The sequence below is a fragment of the Protobothrops mucrosquamatus genome, unplaced genomic scaffold (assembly GCF_001527695.2).
Source record: "Protobothrops mucrosquamatus isolate PMUCROS unplaced genomic scaffold, P.Mucros_1.0 scaffold342, whole genome shotgun sequence".
In the NCBI taxonomy this organism is placed as follows: Eukaryota; Metazoa; Chordata; class Lepidosauria; order Squamata; family Viperidae; genus Protobothrops; species Protobothrops mucrosquamatus.
This window is the reverse complement of record NW_015386679.1, coordinates 67,350-90,074: the sequence shown is the minus strand read 5'-3', so window position 1 is coordinate 90,074 and position 22,725 is coordinate 67,350. Positions and strand designations below refer to the sequence as shown.

Below are 22,725 nucleotides of genomic sequence, written 5' to 3'. Positions count from 1 at the left end.
GGGGGGGGGGCATTGCAAGGGGGAGTGGGATGGGGGCAGGCCAGCGGCCTCTTCTTCCTTTTGTGGTGCGGGTGACGGGTCTTTCGTATCCGTTTCTCAACCGTCATCGTTTTAAGAGAGGTGGACTTCAATTCCCAGAATTCCCCAGCCAGCTTTCTGCCTGGGGAATTCTGGGAGTTGAAATCCGCAAGTCTTAATGTGGCTGAGGTTGACAAACAGTGGTATAGTGGCAAAGGGCCAGGCCCCAAACCAGGAGCCGATGAGTTCTAGTCCCACCTTAGGCAAGAAAGGCAATTTGGTGACTTTGGGCGAGTCCCTCTTGGCCAAGCCTACCTCACAGGGTTGTTGTGGGGTAAGGGAGGAGTTTCACGCATATTCGCCACCTTGAATTATTTATAAAATAATAAAAGGATAAAAAAAATATCTAAAAATAATGTGTGCACAGCAATTTTTTAAAAAAAAACTTTTGGAAAAATACTGCTGATACTTATAGTGGAAGGAAATATTGATATTTCCCTAGTGTGTTTTTAAAAATGCTCAGGATTGTAGCTGGGGATATAAAATAAAAAAGTTGGTTTCATCGTTTCTTTGCACCGTTTTTGTTTGCATGCAATTAAGGTTAATCAAAATATTTGGTCTGTGTGCTGCACATAATAAAATACCCCAGCTGATATTTAATCAGAGACCTTCATTTGCAGCAGGATAAACTAGAAAACAAACCTTGCTTAAAATCATTTTCATGGCCATGCCATGTTTTCAGAGAATTTACATTTAGTCACGAAGGTCAGAGACAGGCAAGAGACCAGGGTCAGACCCTTGGTTCAACCCAGCACGGTCGGCTCTTTCAGCTCTGACACATAAATGTCAAACCATGGTCAAAGCAGATATTGTCCGAACTGATAAATCAGGTTTTTTTCAATGATGAAGAATAACAATAGCCACAGGGGCAGATTCAGGAACCATCGTTGGAGATAAAGCAATGATCTGACAACTGAAATGAAGGTGTTGCTGTTCACTTCTGGAAGATACTATCAATAGGATGACTGCCAAGCAAAGGAGAACCAAAAGCAGACCAAAAATAAATAAATTCTGCCCTTTGAAAAAAATTGTTATAAATTATAAAGTATACTTTATACTTTATAATTATCAATTATCAGTAAAGATCTGGAAGACACGCCATTGAAATTGTTTTAAATAACCACAGAGGTGTTATAAATGGATTTTGTGGTACTTTAGAGAATTATCTAGGAAATTATTTTGGATGGTTAATAACATTATGTATTATTTGTCTTACCAGCTAATTTTGGCTGCTCTTGTGGGATAATGTGCAAAGGCTTGGCCACAGAAACTACAGTAAGTAAACTTGATAAGCTTTATCTTGCAACTTTATCTCACAAAACATAACTTCATTGGGGGCTATCAAAATGCTGTGTTCAAAACAGCATAATCAGTATGCAGGCTTCCCACCGAATCAACACTTATCTTATAATTAAAGCCTTAAACAATAATTTAACTATCAACACAGCCTGCTGGAATATGCAAATTTTCCTGCAAGGATTGGGCTGGTTGAACAATACAAGAGAACATCTGGTCAGCTGTACAATGTATTTTTATTTCAGCAACTAAAATAAAATTCAGCTGCATGAGTCTTTAACACACCACCCAATTAATTTTTTTATAAAATTTATTGCTACTTAGCTTTGTTAGCTATAGAGAAAATAGCCATGTACATACTTGGAACTGTTTTGTTTATAATGTTTATCATTACCAGAGGTGTGGGGATGAGCAGGGGAAGGGAAGCAAATAATGCTGGCTGAGGAATTCTGGGAGTTGAAGTCCACAAGTCTTAAAAGTTGCCAAGATTGGACACCCCTGCTTTACATTGTATTCATATATTGCCCCCATAATACAGGAATTAGGTCCTGTCCAATAGGGCACTTCTGAATATACACAGAAGATCATCCTCTATAGTGGTCTGTTTTTGTTTTTTTTTAAAAATGGAATGGTATTCAAGAATTTGTCTTCCACTTTAATTTGTTTTGCCAATCATTTTCTGCTTGTTTCCATTTTGATTTGTGGCTCAGCTTCACAAACATTTTAGCTGCTATAACGCCTCAACTGCATCATTAGTAGAAAGCTATGGAGATTGACGTCTATGGAGATTCTCAGACATCCAGGTCATGATTGTCCCAAATATGTTTTTTCAAGAGGCAACTGGACTTTCCTGCAAGTCCAGTTGCCTCTTGAAAAAGCACCTATGTAGGTTGACCCTAAATTAACATACATTTACATAGGGTGAAATATCACTGTATAATGGGATCATTTGAGGTTGAGCTGACAGTTGATAAATTGGGCAGGGCTGAAGTCTCATCACCCATCACTACTTTAACTATGACTTTACCTTTGATTATACTGAAATGACAGGATATTACCTCCCTGGAAAAATCATCTCAACATAAAGGGTGATACAATACATCAGCATTTAGTAACACCAATCTAAGGAGGAAGTAGTTTACATCCCTGTGATCCTGACTAGTCCTACCTATGAAACACAGAAGAAAACAATGTACTGGAGGGCTACAATATACATTTTAGTGGTAAGAAGTTAGCATAATATTGATCTAATGTTCCCGTAACATCTACAACTCATTTAAAAACAAATTTAGTGGTTTAATCATCTCTAAATAATCTTGGCTTGAAAAACCTTAATATCTGCCTTTTATTTGGCTTCCCAAAAGTTTGGAAGAGAGACCCATGAAATCCAAAGAGCTTCCTAATCATTCCCCCAAAGCACCTAATATGAATTTATTTATTTGATGGAAATGAGTGTTATATGCAAAGCCCTCCCTATTTCACATAGTTTTAAGGATTATGTTTATTTTATAGGAGGTTTTACCTATTGGTTCACATTGAACTAAGCCTTAAATTGTGATCTACTAACTACAATCACTAGGTTCAGCCAACACAGCGCATGAATCCTGAATCAAGGATTCTTTTCCCATCCTGTTTGATTTAAAATGCTTTGCTAATGGCTCAGCATGACCTGATACATGGCAAAATCCTGTCTCAGAGGACAAATACCATCTTTCTACGGCCTTTGCTTAAAACCAAAAAACATGCAAAGTTTTCAAATCTGTTGGAGAGAAAGAGAGGTATAAATTCAATACAAAAATAAATAAGCACTAGATAATGTTCTTTTTCCCGTTCTTGATTTCCTGTACAATAAATCAATAAGTCACACTTGGTAATTACGACAAATACTTCCCATAAATCTCTGATTTAGGCCAATTCTTTGGGGATGCAACCCCCCCCCATAAATCATGTTTCTCTTTTACCGCAATCCAGCCACTTTTCATGCCAGGATAATTTTCTAAATATAGAAACCAAGATATTTTCAATTAGTGTTCATTACTTTAACATAGAACATGAAATTTCAGCCAGCTACGATGTGGTCGGAATATGCTGTGAAACACTTGTATTAATTACTGAACATCTTGGATATTTTAATGAAGCTCCTCACTTCTAGTTTAATCAAAGATAAATTTTTAAATTGCCTCAGGATACATTTCCCTGAGTCAACCCTAAAATTAATGGAAGCTTATTGCCTTCCACTGCCTGATATTTTAGGGGATATAATGATGTGTTTTTTCAAACAGAATTCTAGAGTGTAATGTTGCTGTGTCAATTTAGTCGACACCAGAAGCACTCATCCTAGTTGCCTAACCATGGGAGCAATTAGCACTGCCAACAGCCAACAACATGGCTTGGTCCAATTCATCCGGTCTCCTGCCTCTCCGTTGACTGGCCTACAGGAAACTGAAGGGCGATTTCCTGTCATTTTCAGATTGCTTTGCTGAGCACTCACCCACACAAAGCAGCAGAACAGGCTCTGCTGTCTGGGGAGGCAGCCTGCCAGGCGCAGCTCTCGGAGCAAGGGAAGGCGCTGAGCGCTTTTAGCACGGACTTCACTTTGACCAATTTCCCCACTGAACAGCTGAAGTCAGCAACCCACTAAACCTGTGCTGCGGTTTGTTATATCCGTTATCACAGCAAACACGTACTGTGAACCCTAAATAAACAGCTGTTTTAACCACCATTCTCACTTTAACCCAGTTTATTCTGACCGGGGGCTTCAGCAGCAGGAGCCTTGGCCTCTGAATGAGCCCAGCCTGCTTTAAAGCTCGAACTGCCTGCTTTGCCTTGTGCCTGACTTGATGGGAACCCAAAGTGGGTCAAGCTCCTTGCGGCCCTTCATCGTACATCCAGAAAGGAATCACGAATAGCTCGCTTGGCAAGACTCCCTCCCACGAGACCGATAAACCTCTGCAGGCTCTTCTGCAGAACCAGAGTTTGGCAGAAGATGGGTGCCTATATAAATGCTTTAAATAAATGAAATAAAAGCATGCTCAAATGTTGTCATGGTCCTGAGTTTCTGTGAAACTGACAGCCAGCTGGAGGGGCAATCCGCCCAAAATGATTGCTGTATTAGCTATACCAGAATGGCTGGTCCTGCCCCACACACTGTAGTCTTCTAAATGGTAGCCTGTTAAGTTAGTAACCGGCTGGATTCCCACAACCTTCTGGACCATAATCCAATAGAAACACGATAGCTTGGTCTTAGTGCAACACATGAAATGAGCTAGAGATCCAGCAAACGAACCCAAAAGGTAAGATTCAGACTGACATCTGTTGAGGGGACACCTATTTGGGGAAACTGGATTACGTCTTCTTAAATTGCTTGTGGCATTATGGCTTTCTCAGATTTCAAATCACAAAACATTATTTTCCTCATGTAATCTTTAATTAACACAATTGCCTTTTAAAAGGCGATTTGGTCTTTTGGTTGAAAATTTAGTGCCTTTGTAAGGCTGTGATTCAAGCATTGCACACGAGCTCCCTCTCCTGACCAACGCCACACACACACACACACATCACTTATTTACTAAGCAAGTTGAACATGGACACACAAATACCTCAAAACGATCTGAGGCTGGGTCAGGACTTCAGCACAGCTACAGCTTTGCCCCACTGGCACTGAAGCATAGACTAGCAGTTGGCGAAGCCTAGGGACGACCTCTGAAGCAGTTGCCTACAGAGCTTTCCTTCCATTTACTAAACCGAGTAGGTGCAAATTCTGCCCACGACTGCTTCAAACCAGTCCCGAGTACTCAGAGGATGGGAAGAGGAGAGGAACCTCCTGTAAACGGTGATGGCAAATTCTCATCCCATCTCAAGAAAGAAAACTACGATCAGACACAAAACATCAGCCAAGTACCCCTTCACGTTTTCAACCATAAAACAAATGTTTGCTTATGTGCAGACAAACCAATATATAATACTATAAAATAAAACTAGCAGAGCTTTTAGTAAGTTTCCCCCAAAAATTTTTTTACTGTATTTTCAGACTATTTAAAAAACCAATTTGTGAGGATAAACTCCATTGGAAAGTGAAAAGGTTGAGCGCAGGTAGCCTCGGAGCTGAGGGACCTTCTTGATGATTGGCAGAAGCTGGGAGTCCACCGTCTTCTGGTCTGCCTTACGCTGATCTGCAATCTCGTATTTCTGGAAAAACAGAAATTCTAATTCAGTCGTTTGTTCCTTTTCCTGTGGCTGTACTACAGGGGTGTTCCTGGCCTTCCCCATTGAGATTTCTAAAGGCTCTCTAAACAGCCACCCCCTTCTCCTTGCCAACATTATTGTACAGTGCATCCAAAATAAATCTGTTTTGCTTTCCTAACGCCCTCTTGGATACAGCTGTATTACCTAAAAACTATTCTTCAGATTTTGATGCAAACATTATTTAGACAAAAAAAGTCAAGAAACATATTAAAGATGTCCTCGTACAAGTTTCTATTTAATCTGCTTTTTTAAATGCAAAGTCTTGGAATGATCTTGAAAATCTGTCTACAGGTTCCAGATTGCCTCCTGGTTGGCTTTTGAGTTATGCAGAATACAATCTTGGATGCACGCTCAAGGCCATAGTTCTATACATACCACTTTTTCAGTGTCAAAAATTTCGCCCTCTTGATGTTTGGGCTTACGCAGCTTCTTCTTCTTGAAATAAACGTCACTGAGATGCTTTGGAACTTTGACCCCAGAGATATCAACCTTCGTCGAAGTGGCAATGATGAACTTTTGGTGAGCTCTGCGCAGAGGGACACGGTTGAGAGCCAAGGGCCCTGAAACAGAAGACAAAAAAGAATGTACACGGAGACCTCAAACTGGCAGAAAACTCTTTATTTCTTCCCAACTTGTAAAGATCCTCCTCCTTTAGGAGACAGATCTTTTACTACAATTGTTTGCTATCTTTTTTTCTTTTTTCTTTACTAGGACTTCTTATGTGGAATGGTATAACGTTAGAAATTAAAAACACTAAGAAGGATCACAGAAAAGAAACGGAGGCTATAAATATAAGATGAGCTTACCTGTTACAAGCAACAGTCCACTTCCAAGCTGCTTCAAGAAAACCACACGCTGGAAATCCAAAAAGAAGAGGGGAGAGAGTTAGTCGTCTGAATCTCTGCCTGCCTGCCTCCCGAATGCTCCCGACAAGAGCACCACAGGCCCATTACCTTGCCCCTGTGGCGGCCAGTGAGAAGGACCAGCACCGTTCCTGGGGTAATTGAAGTCCGCAGCCTCCTCTTGTGGAGGGCAAAATTCTTTTTGCCATGGCTTAGGAGCTTACGGGAAACATCCTCTGTAGGGTAGTATCTGGGCTGCAAGGAAGAAAATAAAGGCCTGAATTCAGAACCCTCTAAAGAATCAAAGCAGCCTCTTGAACACAGAGGAGGACAGGAACTCTCTCGGCCGCATAATTTAGGCCACAAGCTCTTACCATCTTGCGAAGTTTGACCACCCGGGTGCCTCCGTTCTTATCCCCCCCAACAGTCTTTGTAACAGTGGCTGCCACCTTCTCTTTCTTCTTCTTTTCTATCTAGGGGGAAAAAAAACAACAGCAAAATTGGTACCACATCATGGCATTTTTGATACGACAGATTAAAATCAATTGGTTTTGAAACACTCATCTTCCATAGATTAATCCAGTGTTTCTCAACCTTAGCCACTTGAAGATGGGTAGACTTCGACTCCCAGAATGCCCCAGACAGCATGGTTTACTCAAATCCATACCCCCATCCATTGGGCTAATTATCCAGCCTTAACACTAAAGTCCCCGTCGCCTTGTACCTTTGTCTCTGGCGCGTTGTATTTCCGCTTGTACATGGCCTTCCGGGCATACATGGCCGACCGGGAATATTTCCCGATCCCTCGGGCCAGCACCGGATTGCGGCTGGCATGGACCTTCCGGACCCTCCTGGTTTTCTTCTCGCCTGCCATCTGACAAGAAAAGGAAAACATCCATTAGACCCTGCCTCTCGGTGCCCTCCCTCTCTCAAGACACAATTCTCCACTTCCAAAATGTTGCAAACCGGTTGCACAGCTACATCAGACTCTGTTTTTGCAAACAGTCAGTCCAGAAGGAAACTTAACTTTAAGATAGAGGCACTCTCCCTAGTTAGGAAGCACAAAGGAACGAGCTGCATTTCAAGGAGCAGAATCTTGCCGTGTATGGAAGTCCCTTAATGGAGGCAAGCCTGCCTTCTCATCAACGACTTGGAAACCCCAACCTACAGAAAGGCCCGCTTTGCCGCCCCACGCACGAGCCCCCCAGGAGAGTCGCAAGGCTGGGGGATCCGTCACTCGCTGCGGGCAGGGACGGAATCCGCTTCCCCGGCCAGGGAAGGCGGCCATCCCAAAGCCCGGGACCAAAACCTTCCTCTTTGCGGTGGCCATTCCCGGGCGCCTCCTCCTCGCTTTCAGGTGCCTAAGCGGAGTGGCTGCGCGACGCTTCGGAGTAATACGGCAGCCCGGGGAGAGCCAGCCGGCCTTCTCGGGGATACCGCCGGCCTGATCTTTCGCTCTCCCCCGGCGGAAGCAGCCCAGCGCCGCCCGGCCAAAGCCCCCGAAGCATCCCTGCCCGGCCCGTGCCCGGCCCGGCGGTTCTCTGAGGCGGATGGCGGTGGATACGAATGACGGGCCCCGGGAGGGAAGCGCCACGGCCGCACCATCCTTACCTTGGGCAGAAGGAAAAAGAGGCAATATCCGGGGCCTGGGCGCGGAAGAGCAGGCGCGTGACGTCACCGGGCGAGCCCGAAGCACTCTGGGAGAAGTAGTTCACCTCGCCCTCCCGAGAGCTAAACTCAGAATTCAAGCGATTTTCCTCCCTCATTCTTGCCATTCACGTTTTATCTCCTACAGGACTTAGTAAGTGTTCATTGATTCCAGTGCTGGCTGGGGAATTATGGGAGTTGAAGTCCACAAACCTTAAAGTTTAAGGAACATTGATATAAAGGCCGCCTATCGTAACAGAAACACTTTCCCATGTCTTGATAAAATAATTATAATCCCTGCGGTGCAATAATAATAACGAATACACATATTATTTCTTTTCTGAGCAAGCCCGCCCAGGGCAGACCGATGCAATGGGCTGGAGAAGAAGCGGCTCATTGGGCACTGAAAAGGTGCTTGCTACAGAGACGTCGCAGCCTAGAGCGGAAACAGCCTTCCCGCTTGTGTGGCCGTTCTAGGCGGCGCCTGCCTCTGTGTTCAGTCTGGCTGGCGACTCCGCCCCTTCCTTGCCCTTCCCGAGGCGGGCGGGCCTGGTCGCGCGGCGATGACGTCTTAGGCATCGCGACGGATCGCTCCTCGGGTCTCTTTCTGCCTTCCCCTCTCCCGGGCCTGGATGCGGCCGGGCCCGGGCCGATTGCGGTTTGCCTCCTCCCGGGCCGGTCTCCCCGCGAGACCCAGGGGCCCCATGTGAGAAAGACGGAGGCGGGAAGATGACCTCGAGGAGGTGAGAAGCGGGGGGTGGCTGGGAGGGAGGGAGGCTCAGGCCCCGCCCCTTTGCCCTTTCGGGGGGGAGGGGTGCCCAGCTGGTCTCCCTCACCGATGCCGTTGCCATGGGGACGAGGGGGCGCGGGGAAGCCTTTGAGCTGCTGGATCCAGAAGTGCGCGACTACAGTTCCCATCCTGCCCTACCAGAGGAGCCCGGCTGGGGCTGCTTGGGCTCCGTTCACAAAGCAGCCGCCCGGTGCCATTAAAAGCCTTCGCCCTGGTGGCAAGGGAAAGCGATCACAGCTCCCATGCTCCCCAGCCAGCAGGTTCCAGCATGGTTTCTGCTAGCCCTGCTGGCTGGGGAGAATGGGGGCTGTAGTCCAAAAGCACAAGCTTGGTGGGGGGGGGAGAGTCTGACATAGTCCTTATCTGTTGCCTTCAAGCCTGGAACGGGTTACCTCTGACCCTGGCTGCTAAAACCTAATGTTTTAAATTTTGAGCTAAAATCATCTCCTGAATTATTTTGCAGTAGGAAGCAGGAAACGTGTATTGCAAATCTAAAATAGCCACAGTGGGGGGGGGGGAACTCTCAAAACTTGAACGTAAACTTGGTATAAGGTAGATATGCAAATTTAAGAAACCGGAGGTAGCTACTATAAAACAAAATTTATTTATTTATAAAATTATAAAACAATTTTTTGGTCACAGCTGCTAACCTGATAAGGAAAACAGAAGCTCTACGCAGAGGGAGTCTGATGCCTGCCGGGGGGTTGGGGGGGAAGCAGTGTCCTTCTTTAATTGTATGAGACTAGAACCAAGAAATGAGAAATAACTTTTCAGCAGTATTCCAATTATGATAAAACCACACTTCTCAACCCAAAGTGATCAGAACCTTCTACTTACATAAGTGAATACCAGTTAGGAGAACAGTAACATAAATTTCTTTTCAAAAATTTACAGTGAACTCACCTCTTTCATTAGTTTATTATGAGGCTTTCAGTAGAATAATTTTTATAAAATCCCATCCAGACTGTCAAAAATAGGATCCTTTTTTTCCTGGAAGAAGAGTTATTTCCTGCATTTTCTATGCCTAATTATGCATTACCAGTATTACTAGTACAGTGTTAGTTCATCTGTTAGCATAGGGAGTGCTGGTTGTGTTTTGAGATGAAATGTTTCAGTTCATCTGATGTGTGAATAGTTAACGCTGGATCCTGTGGTTGCTTTTTTTTTTTAATTAATAGCCGCCTTTACATTTGCTAAATGTCCAATTATGGCTGTAGGAAGACCTACCTCTGCAATTCTTTTAACAGCCACCCTTGAAGCATTCTTAATCCTGCTCCAATCCCAGCATCGTCTTTCTCTCCCTGGGTTGAAAAAAAGAGTCCAGCCTGCCCCCAACTATAGAATTGGGCAGCCTGGAAAATGTGCACGTTCCATTTGGTGGGCTCTCTTTTGATCCTGTCTCCGGAACCACTTGGCATAACTGACCGGCCTACAGCCGACTTGAGACACCCCCGCGGCCTTCTATTTCCAACTGGTGACAAAATGCTGCTTCCCACTTGGTGACAAATATACCTGGAGCACCGGGGAGCTTTGCCACCGACACTGCAAATAGAATCCCTGCCTTAGTCGGCAGTCCCGGAAGTGGCTTTCTGCCCCTGGGCTCTGCCTTTTAGGGCCCCACCTTCATACTTCCGCAGCAGCTCTGGTCATCCTGCCATCAAAAAGCCCACCCCCTTCAAAATTCTGAGCGTGTGTATTCCAAGGGCGATCCCGAAAAGTCTTTAATAAAAGTATTCCTCAATTTGACACTACAACTGAGCCCGGATTTTCTCTTGTTAAGCAAGACATTACATTTTGTCCCATGTCACAATCTTTTTGTCCCACTTGTTAAGCTAATTACTGCCCTTGTTAAGTGAATCGTGCAGTCATAAACCAAATCTGGCTTTCCCTGCTGTCTTTGCTTGTCGGAAGCCGGCTAGGAAGATTACAAATGGTGATCACATGACCCAGGGACCCGGCAACTGTCACGGATACATGCCAGTTGCCAAGTGCCTGAATTTTGATCACCTGGGGGTGTTGCCCAACATGCTCCTGTTCCTCTGTCAACTGCATGTCTTTATGGAAGAATATAAATATGCCCATTACCAGTCCTAGTTAGCTCCCTAGGCCTTTGAGAAACGTCAGGCTTTCATCCTCAAGTGGGAAGTGCAGATTCAGCCCAAATGTTGACTGAGTTAACCAGATTTCTAAAAATAAGCCAGACTGTCTTGATAGGAGAGGCGGTGAACGACAAGCTGAAGGTTCAGCCCCCCTGAAGACCTTCAACCAGCAAGGTGTTAGTTGGCTTAGTTGTCGAGAAGGGTGTGACTGTGGGTGGCTGGGTCTGCGAGGATATATGGAGCCCGTTTGCACCGGAGGGAAGAGAGGGGCCGGGCTCGGCTAAGTCAAACAGCCACAGCCCCTTCCTCCTACTCCTACTCCTCACCCTTGAGCAAAACCCCAGAATCAGAGCTGATCAACTCAGGACGAGAGCAGCTTTCTTATCACAAGGCCACAATGAGGTTGTAGCTGCCTTCTCCATTTCTCTTGCTGGTTGTGAGGGAGCAACTGGTGGTCTTAATCCGCTTCCCACAGACGAGGAGATGTCTCTGCATTTGGATTGTTTCATCCCACTTTAATCCTGGTTTGCAAGAGGCCGGTTCTTACTCCCTTCCGGTTCTCCCTGGAGAGGTGGTGGCAGGACAGTGGCAGACCACCTGCTCTGGATGCAAAAGATGAAATGGTCTGAATCCTCATGAGTCGGGGGCTTCTTCATTGCTGTTACCTATGTAGTAGATATGTAGTATCCTTGTAGTAATCTTTTATGGGGAAGGTGTCTTGTTTTCTGCACTTTTTTATCTTTTTCTTTGTGTCTTTTCACGTTTTATCTCTCTGTAAAAACGTTCAATCAAAACTATGTATTTTTTTTTAAAGGAAACCCTTTTCACTCATTAAAAGTGGTCTTTTGAAACCCTCCCCCTTTCTCTTTTCCCAGATGGTTTCACCCCAATATTACCGGAGTGGAAGCAGAGAACCTGCTCTTGACCAGAGGAGTTGATGGCAGCTTTCTGGCTCGGCCCAGTAAAAGCAACCCTGGGGACTTCACCCTTTCAGTCCGGTAAGTCCGCTGAGAGGACCCTGTAGCCCTCTTTGAACTTCCTAAAATTTAATATAGTTGTACTGAAAGGTTTAAAAAACGAAAGTAAATGGTTTAACTAGCTAAGTCTCTTTTCTCGGGAGGCTGCCTTAGAGCAAGCGCAAGCAGTGACAGAATAACATCCATCTTTGCAAGCTGCTCCTAGCTAAGTCCTTCCTTCCTTCCCTCATGTCTCCTTCCTTCCTTCCTTCCTTCCCTTTCTTCCTTCTCTCCTGCCTTCCTTCCCTCCCTCCCTCCCGATCCAAGAATGTTAAATAGGGAGGCAGAGGTTTGGAGTCAGCCAGCCTGCTCTCTGTCCCCAGGAGGCTACCACTTGAAGACAGTTTTTCTGTTCATTGCCATTGGCTCTCTTTTCCCTTCTCTCTTCCTCTTGACCGTCTGGACCGGCCAGGCGCAATGGGGCGGTCACTCACATCAAGATCCAGAACACCGGCGACTACTATGACCTCTACGGGGGGGAGAAGTTTGCCACGTTGGCGGAGCTGGTCCAGTATTACATGGAACACCACGGACAGCTCAAGGAGAAGAATGGGGACGTGATCGAGTTGAAGTACCCCCTCAACTGTGCAGATCCCACTTCTGAAAGGTGAGCAGGGCGGCAGCCTCCGGGCGCCAGCTCGGGTGAGGAAGCAGTGGGGGGTGCAGGGCAGCACCCCTCATCCCACTTGGATAAGAGCTGCCTTAATATGAGCTACTTTTGAAAGTCGGCACGTTTTCCTCTTCACGTGCTCTCGGCTTCTGCTGCTGCAAGAGAAGAGGGGACTTTCTCCATTTCAGAGGCAGCTCTGATTTCCGGAGAGCCTCCCTCTCTCGCGAAGGGCAAGGGAAGCTACTCGGGGCTCCCTGACTCTTGCGCTGCCTTCCCGAAGGTGGTTCCATGGTCACCTCTCTGGAAAGGAAGCAGAAAAGCTGCTGACGGAAAAAGGGAAGCACGGCAGCTTTTTAGTCCGCGAGAGCCAAAGCCATCCCGGAGACTTCGTCCTTTCTGTCCGGACCGGGGATGACAAAGGCGAGAGCAACGATGGGAAGTCCAAAGTCACGCACGTCATGATCCGTTGCCAGGTAACAGCGCGGGGAGGGAGGTGAAGGGAGGCCAGTGCGTGGCGGGGAGGTGGGCCGGAAGCCTTTGTGCCGGGAGTCTCTGCCTCAGTTCAGAGGTGGGGAAGGTGAGCGCCCGTTCTCTTGATGGCACGTCTTGGTTAGGAGGCCACTGCCTCGCGTGGACAGTGACACTCACTAGCCCCCCACCTCCCTCCCTCCCTCCTTAGGACTTGAAGTATGACGTTGGAGGAGGGGAGAAGTTTGACTCCTTGACGGACCTCGTTGAGCATTACAAGAAGAACCCCATGGTGGAGACTCTGGGGACCGTTCTTCAGCTGAAGCAGGTGAGAAAGCCCGGCGGCGGTTGAGTTTTGCTCCTGCAACTCCAAAACCAGCCTCTGCAAATGGTCACGATGCCTGGGCACTCATGTCTGCTTGCTTTCGGGTGTGGAGTTGCCCTTGCTTCCCCCTCTCCACCCCTGCCAAGCGGGCGAGAACCACGTGGGGTTCCTGGCTATCTGCCTTACGCCAAGCCAGGCCGGGGACATCTCTGTTGTAATTTGTGGGGGAGACCTTCCCCCTTTGCAAAATCTGCTGCTTGACGTCCCATTTGGAGGCTTTTGATCCCAGTCCAGCTGACCCTTGGCTGGACTCCATCCTTGGGGGCTGCTTGACCCTTCCTTTCGGTGGGTGGTGGAATCTGGCACTGAGATTCCCAAGGCGCTAGGAGGCGGGTCAGGCCTGACTCCTTGGTTTGCAGAGAGAGGACCAGGAGGGATCCTCCCGAAAGCTTCACAGGCCTTATTTCGTAGCCGTGCAGAGTCGTCTTTAGTACGGCCAGACTCCTCCTGTCTACGGGCGAACAGCACCAAGGAAACGACCCCGAGCAATTCATTGTGTCATTCTTGATTCCTTGTGCCCGGCGTGTGTGCATTATTTGACCCCTCCCCGTCTCTCCCTCTTCCCCTCCCCCACAGCCTCTCAACACTACCCGCATCAACGCAGCTGAGATTGAGAGCCGAGTGCGAGAACTGAGCAAGTTGGCTGAAACTACCGACAAAGTGAAGCAAGGCTTTTGGGAAGAATTCGAGGTACTTTCGGGAGAGGATCCGTTCTGTCCTCACCCAGGAGCTGCTTGCTTGTCTTTCCTGGGATTGGGAAGTGTGAATGTCCTTATGGGAGCTGGGGGGGTGAGGTGGGGGGGGCGCAACAGACTTCTAAATGCCTGGGGGTTTAGCCGAATATGAGTTTTCAAGAAATTCTTTGGAGCAGCATGTAAACCAAGATAAAAAAAATAGATAAAACCCTTTTGGTTGCACGGAAAGAGCCGGGCGTAAGTCTTCAACTCCCAGCATTCCCCAGTTGAAAAACCCCTCCTAGTGGGTGGAGCTGGGTGCCTCCGTAGGAATTTGCCTGCTGGCAGTCTGTGACTCGGAGGCTTTAATTGCTTGGAGGCAGAGCGAGCTGCTGTCGGGAGGAGAGGAAACTGGAAACACAACTCCTGAATTTCAGGGTGGCCTCCCCAGATTTACCCTGCTTTTCCCACAGAGGGCAGAGCCCGTCTCTGTGTTATGCTGGGAGAGGAACAGTAGGGGGCGCCCCTGTTCCACCTGGTCATCTTGCAAAGCTCACCTGTTTTAACCTGGCTGGCCAGAAGCGATGGGCATTGTAATCCAGATGGGGAGAGGCCTGTGGGAGGGGGAAAACTTGCCTTCTGTCTCTCTCTCTTCCCCTGCTTGAGGAGGGGGGTCAAAAGACGGTTCCTGACGCTCTTCCTTGTTTTTCCAGACCCTCCAGCAGCAGGAATGTAAGCTCCTCTACAGCCGGAAAGAAGGGCAGCGGCAGGAAAACAAGAACAAGAACCGATACAAAAACATTTTGCCTTGTGAGTGCAGATCTCCTTCCCATTTCTACCAGAGGTCGGGTGGGGGGGAGAAGGGGGAGAGACCCACTAGCAAGTAGACATTTGGGGCAGGCAGTGAAGATTTCCTTCCAACTGTTCTTCCCATTTTTAAAGGCTTAATATCATTTTTCTCGGCTTTATGCAAACAGCAGTGGGATATCCTGCTTCTGTGACTGCATTGCTGGCATTTGAGCAGAAAACCCCTCAAACCTGGAGGCAACTGGGTCTCGTGGGGGAAGGAAGCCCAGGGAGCTATCTGTAGCCTGCTGGCTGCCCCCCCCTTTATTGAAAGTTGAAATTTTGCTGGAACCCTCGTCTCCTGCAGCTGAATTCTCTCTTGGTGACGTGGAGTTCCTGGCATCTGCCGTGGGGCCGATGTGCTGGAGACCCCCAGGAGCCATGATACCTGCAGCAGGGGCACGGCTGAGCGAGGGGGGCAGGCAGTTGGTCCCTTTCTTTGCAAACATTTGCAGGCTCAGTTTTAGCCTCTGCTGTTAAAGCATCTCCGGGGCTACCCAGGACTCTTCCTTCCTGCAGTCTTCCCGGTGACTGCCTGAATTGCTGCTGACAAGTCGGAGTTTGCGGTTGCTGCTTGACGACAGTTCCCTGGATTAGGAGTGTGTCTTTTTTGTTGCTTTCCAGTTGACCACACCCGGGTCATCCTTCACGACGGTGATCCAAACGAGCCGGTTTCGGATTACATCAATGCCAACATCATCATGGTAAGATGGCCGGCCTCTCTCGGCAGCCGCTCTCCTACCGAGGGAGTTTAGTGGGATGCCACTTTCTTCTCGGGGGGGTGGGGGGAGGCCGAGTTCCTCCAAACAGGCCAGGAGGGGCCCGGGAGGTTTTCCTCCAAGGGGGAAGCGGCTCTCCCGAGGGTCCCGGGCACCTGCCGACGCTCCCGTTGGTTCCCAGCCAGAGTTTGAGAACAAGTGCAACAGCGCCAAGGGCAAGAAGAGCTACATCGCCACCCAGGGCTGCCTGCAGAACACGGTGAACGACTTCTGGCGGATGGTCTTCCAGGAGAATTCCCGGGTGATCGTCATGACCACCAAGGAAGTGGAGAGGGGAAAGGTGAGCTGGTGTATGGGGGGGGGATCCACCGATCTCCCGGGATCGAGGGGAGGGGAGAACGGCAGCTCAGCCAGCGAATTGAACTGAATACTTTATTTGGCCAAGTGGGATTTGCCTCAAAAGCGCTCAGCGTACGTGCAAAGCAACAGAATAACGATAATCATTGTAATAATAATAACACCAACAGGAGGAGGTAGGGGAGATAACAAGAAGCATGAGTAACAATGCTACAGCCACACTACCTGGGTTAACTGACTTTAGGCAGCACTGAGAGAATGACAGCAGGGGGTCTGGACTCTTCTGGATCCCTACAAACATGGGGGACCCTGATGCATTCAGCAGCCCAGACTCGGGAACACAGCCACAACCTTTCACAAGGCTTTGAACCCCTAGATTTGTTTCTAAACGAAGCCCAGCAAGGAAAGAGAGTCAGGTGGGGGGGGGGATTTTGAGGAAAGGGTGCCAGGGAGGGGCAGGGAGGGCAGAGCGGAAGGAAGGAAGGAAGGTACCGGAGGCTCTTGGGGAGACGCTTGATAGCAGCATTGGGGGGGGGCTGACAGGGTGCTGGGGGGCCAGAGCCCAGCGTGCTGAGTCGTCTGTGTTTTGTGTCAGTCAGAGGGGGGACCATCTGTTCCTTGTAAATCTCCCTGGGCTCCTTTCCAAGAAGCACTTTGCTCCCCTGGCCGGGAGAACGGAGCTGGATGGTTGGGCCTTTGTCTACCCACACCCTGCGCAGACCTCCGGGCTCCTCTCTGTGTCAGTCAACCACCCTGGGAAACGAGGGGGCGATTTGAGTGGGGAAGAGGGGCTTCCCCAACGGAATTTGCGTAATGGGCGCAGGCCAGGCCGGGGGTGGCAGGGGGAGAACAAACCCCTGGATTGGCGGGGGGGAGGGGGGGAGAGCTGGCTTTTTTCCAGGAAGGGCAATTTTGGTTAAATGGGCCGGATGTTCTCCCCCGCCTCCCCCCCCCCAAAGCCAGGAGGAGGGTGCAGCGCAGCACCTGCTCCAACCTGGCGCCCTCTGGAGAAGCTGGGATGGATGACCCAAGGAGCCCTTGGCAGCACTTAGAAGCTGCTCTGAAGCTGGATTTTGGTCTCCAGCCAGGCGGGAGAGCAGCAGCTGGGTGGGGGCGGAGGGCGGGGTTTCATTCTGGGAGGGCCTGCAAGGGCCTTTTGGGAAAAGCAGTCAGAATAACAGGCCTGGAAGGGACCTGGGAGGTCATCTAGTCCAACCCCCTGCTCAGGCAGGAAACCCTTATACCCTTTCAGACAAGTGGCTGCCCAGTCTCTTCTTAAAAACCTCCAGTGTTGGAGCACCCACAGCTCCTGGAGGGAAGCCTTTCCAGGGATTCCACGGATCGTTCCACAGCCCCCACCCCACTCTGCCCCCACCCCACGGGTACTTCGTGTCGTGGAGCCCTGTTACAATCTCACTGTCACCTAATCTCGGTCTCCCTGTTTGCCCTGGTTTTCTGAAGGTTGCTTGCTGAGCTGTGTGCTTGGCGGCAGCATTGCACCTCACCTTTTCAGATCGCCCTCTGCCCTCCCCACCCCCCACTTTGGCCACTCGAATTAGACCTGAAGCCTTTGCCCTCCTCCTCCCCTCCCACCCCACCCCCTTCCTGGTCTTCCAGAGCAAATGCGTGAAGTACTGGCCGGACGAGCACGCCCTGAAGGAATACGGCGTGATGCGTGTCCGTAACGTCAAAGAGAGCACAGCTCACGACTACACGCTGCGGGAGCTCAAGCTCTCCAAAGTTGGGCAGGTACGTTTCTGGAAGAGGCCGCTCTTGTGTTTTGGGGTGGGCCTGTGGGTCTCCCCCACTTCTGCCGATTTTGAAGGCCAAGGCAGCTCCTCAAAACATCTCCGGGGGATGCGGGGGCCTCTCTTCCAGGGCAACACCGAGCGGACGGTGTGGCAGTATCACTTCCGGGCTTGGCCTGACCACGGGGTGCCCAGCGATCCTGGCGGCGTCCTGGACTTCCTAGAGGAGGTGCACCACAAGCAGGAGAGCATTGCCGATGCTGGTCCGGTCGTCGTCCATTGCAGGTAACAGCAGAGTAGCATGGCTCAACCTCAGCCACTTTAAGACCTGTGGACTTCCAGCTCCTGCTGGCTGGGGAATTCTGGGAGTTGAAGTCCACCCAGCTTCAAGCAGCCAAGGTTGAGAAACACTGCAGGGAAAACTGAAAGCCTGGCAGTGATGGGGCAAGGTTGCTCAATCTGAGGAGGAGGAGGAACAGGACTCGAACGCGTGTGATGGTTTCTCTCTCCCCCCACTCCACAGTGCCGGAATCGGTCGGACTGGGACCTTCATTGTGATCGATATTCTCATTGACGTCATCCGTGAGAAAGGTGAGTCCCAACAGACCGGCTGCTTCACCTCCAAGGTTGAGGAGACAGCCCTGGCCGGCGGTTGTGCGCGGAGTGCACCCATCGATTGCCGGGTGGCCTGGTCACCCCCAATAGGCAAGGTCTGCTGGGAGTTGTAGTCTCATAATGTGTGGAGTAGCTCAGGGGTGCCGGGTGGCCTGGTCACCCCCAGTAGGCAAGGTCTGCTGGGAGTTGTAGTCTCATAATGTGTGGAGTAGCTCAGGGGTGGTGAGTGTGGTGTACATCTTGCCCTGGGCACAGTCGGGGCTTTTGAGTTTTGGGCATGAAGTGAGCCCAGCCATGGTGCTTTCTGGATCATCGTTGATGGGATGAGATGGCCGTGCCGAGGGCCTGATGGCTTGCTTGGAAACCACGATTCTAACCCATCCCTGTGGTGCTTTTTCCAAAAGGCAACTGGACTCCCTTGCTTTTCTTCTCTGAAGCTCCTTGGATGAGAAGCGAAAGGCTTTCAGAGGGAAAAACAAAACAAGAAAGTCCAGCTGCCTTTTGGGAGAACCGTGACCTGGATGGTGGAGACTCTCCCTAGAGGAATCCATGTGGTTGGAGAACTCGAGTGACCCTGCCTTCCCCACGCGTGTCCTCCGACAAAGGGGGCCTTCCTCGTGCTCTCCAGCTGAGCCCATCTCCCTCCCTCCCTCTCCTCTCTCCTCCAGGGGTGGACTGCGACATCGACGTCCCAAAGACCATCCAGATGGTGAGGTCACAGCGGTCAGGGATGGTGCAGACAGAGGCCCAATACCGGTTCATTTACATGGCAGTCCAGCATTACATTGAGACGTTGCAGCGCCGGATTGAGGAGGAGCAGGTACCCTCAGAGGAAGAGATTTCTAGCTCAGGGTTGAGAGGAGGGGTCCTGGGTGCCCTCTGAGCTGGGTGGTTTTCTTGCAGACCTTTCATGACCCGTCTAGGTAACACCATTAGTGCTAGTCAAGTCTAGTGACTAGCGCTGATGACGTCAGCTCGTTTGGACGATGAATCATCTGCAAGAAAACCTCCCAGCTCATAAAGCAGCCAGGCCCCCTCAGGAACGGATACCTCTGGCCTACCCAGCAGGAGAGGTGGTCTCTTTGGCTGTGGGGTTGAAAGCTGGGGTTGAGAGTCGGTTGAGAGCTGGCCAAGAAGAATTGCCAGCTGGAGAAAGACAGAGAACACACACACACACACCAGGTGTATTTGCCGCCCTCTCATCTCTCGGTGGCCCGTAGGAGAGACGGCAGCTTTCTTACCCAGTGGCTACCCTGCTAAAGTGTCGGATTGGGGGCTGGCCAAGATCTAGCCTGGGATAAACCGAGTTCACCCATCAGAAGAAGCCACGGGGGGGGGCTGTTTCCCCACCTCTGCAATCCTGAACCAACCGAGCCTCCTTGTGTTAGGTGGGGGGTGGAGAAGTGGTGGACTTGGGTGGGGGGGGCTCTTTGAGACGTAGCAAGAGCGCCTTGCAGTGATTCTCCCCCCCCCTCCCTTTCAGAAGAGCAAGCGGAAAGGACACGAGTACACCAACATCAAATACTCCTTAGCGGATCAGGCCAGCGGAGACCAAAGTCCTCTCCCACCGTGTACTCCCACTCCGACCTGTCCCGAGTGAGTAGTGGGCTCGCCGCCCATCCCTTCTCTCCACTGCTCCCTGGGGTGTTGGAGGGGGCGGGCTTCTTCTTATTCCGAGTTTCTCCTTATATGCCGCACTTTCCAGGATGAGGGAGGACAACACCACGCGAGTTTATGAGAACGTCGGTCTGATGCACCAGCAGAAAACCTTCAGATGAGACGAGAGCGAGAGCTTCCTCGTGAGGAAGGCAAGTCTAGATGACCGGGCTCCCCTGTGACTGACCGTAACCAGCGGCAAAGGGCGAGTCTGGGGCCCCAGGGGTAGTTTTCGTCGTCTCCGATGAAAAGATCCTAGGAAGAGAAAAATTTAATAAACCCAAGCTGCTAGTCCTCAGGAAATGGCAATATTAGTCTGGTCTGAGATCCTTATCTGAGGGTGGTGTTTCACAAACCCAAGCTACTAGTCCTCAGGAAAGGGCAATATTAATTGGTCATCTTAAAGCCCCCAAATGGAGGTTTCCTGTCCAGTGTTGTGTTTCAGAGATCTCCTTAAGGTGGGGGGGGGGGTCTCTCTAAAATTGGAGGGAGAGGAGATTTTACGAAGGTTTCCATCATCTTGTCATTTCCCTTTGGACTTCTGCCCAGCACAGTCCTGTTTTTTTTTAATTTTTCATTTATCTATCATATTTAAGAACCCCCCAGCTCCCTCACAGAGGGGCTCCGGGCAGTGTATGATACCATAAAATGTTCTTGGAGACCTGAACCGGAGGCAGGAATCGAAGCCAACGCTCGGGAAAGTTCAGCCGTCCAGAGGTTGTGTCAGAGCCCGAGTAAATCTCCTCTCTCCAGGCACGGAAGGAAGGATGCAAAGTCGGGGTGCCTCTCCTCTAAAAGGCCTCTCTCTTCCTGTCCTTTTTGCAGGGTTGAAATGCCGCTGCTCTCCCTGTCTTTTGTTAAACCAGGAAGCGAGACCAGCTGGGTCCCTCCCACCGAAGGAAGGAAGACGCTGCCTAAAGCCTCCTTTTTATTTATGACGTTTTAACCCTCCAGTAATAAGCGGAACTTAAGATCTCCTTTCAGAGAAACTCCTCATTCATTTTCTTTAAAAAAAAATGTCTCATTTTTACAATTGATTTTTTTTTGTTGTTGTTGTCGATGCCGTTTTCCTTCCTGAACGTATGATTTTATTTTATTTTATTTTTTTCGCCTCCAATGCAGACCAATACTTTGTTGTACTTGAACGTTGTTGTTTTTTTCCCTCCCCTTTCTTTCTTTCTTTCTTTCTTTCTTTCTTTCTTTCTTTCTTTCTTTCTTTCTTTCTTTCTTTCTTTCTTTCTTTCTTTCTGTCCTGGACTTAAGAGGTTTTTTTGAACTGTTCCAAATTTGTGCGGTTTTTTTTTTTTTTTTTTTTTTTTTTTTTTTTTTTTTTTTTTTTTTTTTTTTTTTTTTTTTTTTTTTTTTTTTTTTTTTTTTTTTTTTTTTTTTTTTTTTTTAAAGTTATCTCTTTCTCTTAAAAAAAAATATTAGAAAAATAAGTTGTGGGAAAACTGATACTTTTGGGAAGAAACCGATTATGTTAATCAGGAAGAATCCAGGGCTGTTTCCAAGCCAACTAACTCTCTGGAACGAGGTCTGGCTGGCCACAGATTTGATCAAGTTTCTAGTCCTCCTGAAATTCCACGCTTGTTTTTTTTTCCTTGGTTTTTTTTTCTTTTTCCTTGAAACGATAAATTCTAGAACTTCCAATGATGCGTTTTTGCACCAGATTAAACCAGTTTGTTTAGAGTCAGCTGGCTCTTTGCTGTTGGGGAGAGGCAGGGGGGCACTTGGGGGGTGGGATTTCAGCCTAGGGGGATATCCTGACCTCTGCCCCCCCCCCCCACAATCCTCCCTCCCTCTCGGATGCTTAGTGACTTCTCGAAAGGATTGTCTCCTCTCCGGGATCCCTGGATTGGCCCAGGTCTCCCTCAAGAGGAAGCAGGATGAAGAGGATGATTTTTTTTGGGGGGGGGGGGCTGAATGGAGCTTTGGAACGACCCACCCTGGCTGCTTTTCCAGCTTCTACCACATCTTCTTCAGAGGAGAAACAGGGTGCCCCATCCAGCTTTTGGAAGTGAGCCAGGGGTGGGTGGGCAATGCACTGGTCAAGCTAGACCTCCTTCAAGGCTCGCCCTTCTTTGGTGGGTCTTCTTTTGCCCCCCCCCCCCAGCTGATGTAGCAATGCCCAGCGTAGGGCTGTTACGCATCTCAAGCCCATCTGCTTCTCCAGGGTGGACGGCAGGGTGGGGAAGGGGACTCCGGCAGCCTCTCTCGGCTGGCCCGGTGGGTGGGTTGTGATGTGATACACAGAGCAGGAAGCAACAATCTCTGAGAGTTTCCGGGTGCTTGGGGAGGGGGTCTGCAGAGGGTTGCTCTTTCCTTGGGGTCTCTGTGCCTGGGTGATCTGGTAAGGGGTTTAGGGCAGGACTCTCCAAGCTTGGCCACTTTAAGACTTGTGGACTTCAACTCCCAGGAGTCCACAGCCAGCATGAATTCTGGGAGTTGAAGTCCACAGGTTTTAAAAGTGGCCAGAGTTGGAGAGCCCTGGTTTAGGGGATGCTCCCTTGCTCAGGGGCCTGTTTTGAAGGCGACGCTGCTTAAATCGGCTTCTCATCTGGGCTGGGTGGTGCTCACCACAATAATCCCAACCTCCCTTCAACACTGGGGGGGGGGGGGAGGGAAGCCACAAAG

General features: G+C 49.3%; 2 protein-coding genes across 2 annotated transcripts; one reads left to right on the top strand and one right to left on the bottom strand.

The window, feature by feature from the left end:
- Window positions 1-5,367: 5,367 nt before the first annotated feature.
- On the bottom strand, window positions 5,368-8,110 carry RPL6 (ribosomal protein L6). Its single transcript, XM_015815439.2, has 7 exons — window positions 8,073-8,110; window positions 7,186-7,335; window positions 6,836-6,934; window positions 6,573-6,716; window positions 6,426-6,474; window positions 5,995-6,179; window positions 5,368-5,562 (listed from the first exon to the last, which is right to left on the bottom strand). The coding sequence occupies exons 2-7, from the start codon at window positions 7,333-7,335 to the stop codon at window positions 5,410-5,412; spliced, it is 780 nt and encodes a 259-aa protein (XP_015670925.1). The 5' UTR covers window positions 8,073-8,110; the 3' UTR covers window positions 5,368-5,409.
- Window positions 8,111-8,687: 577 nt separating this feature from the next.
- On the top strand, window positions 8,688-20,244 carry PTPN11 (protein tyrosine phosphatase non-receptor type 11). The gene is made up of 15 exons (XM_015815438.1): window positions 8,688-8,851; window positions 11,873-11,995; window positions 12,426-12,620; window positions 12,904-13,096; window positions 13,303-13,419; window positions 14,053-14,166; window positions 14,864-14,960; window positions 15,621-15,700; window positions 15,897-16,055; window positions 17,690-17,821; window positions 17,951-18,105; window positions 18,344-18,411; window positions 19,104-19,255; window positions 19,919-20,031; window positions 20,141-20,244. The coding sequence occupies exons 1-15, from the start codon at window positions 8,838-8,840 to the stop codon at window positions 20,211-20,213; spliced, it is 1,785 nt and encodes a 594-aa protein (XP_015670924.1). The 5' UTR covers window positions 8,688-8,837; the 3' UTR covers window positions 20,214-20,244.
- The last annotated feature ends 2,481 nt before the right edge of the window (window positions 20,245-22,725 follow it).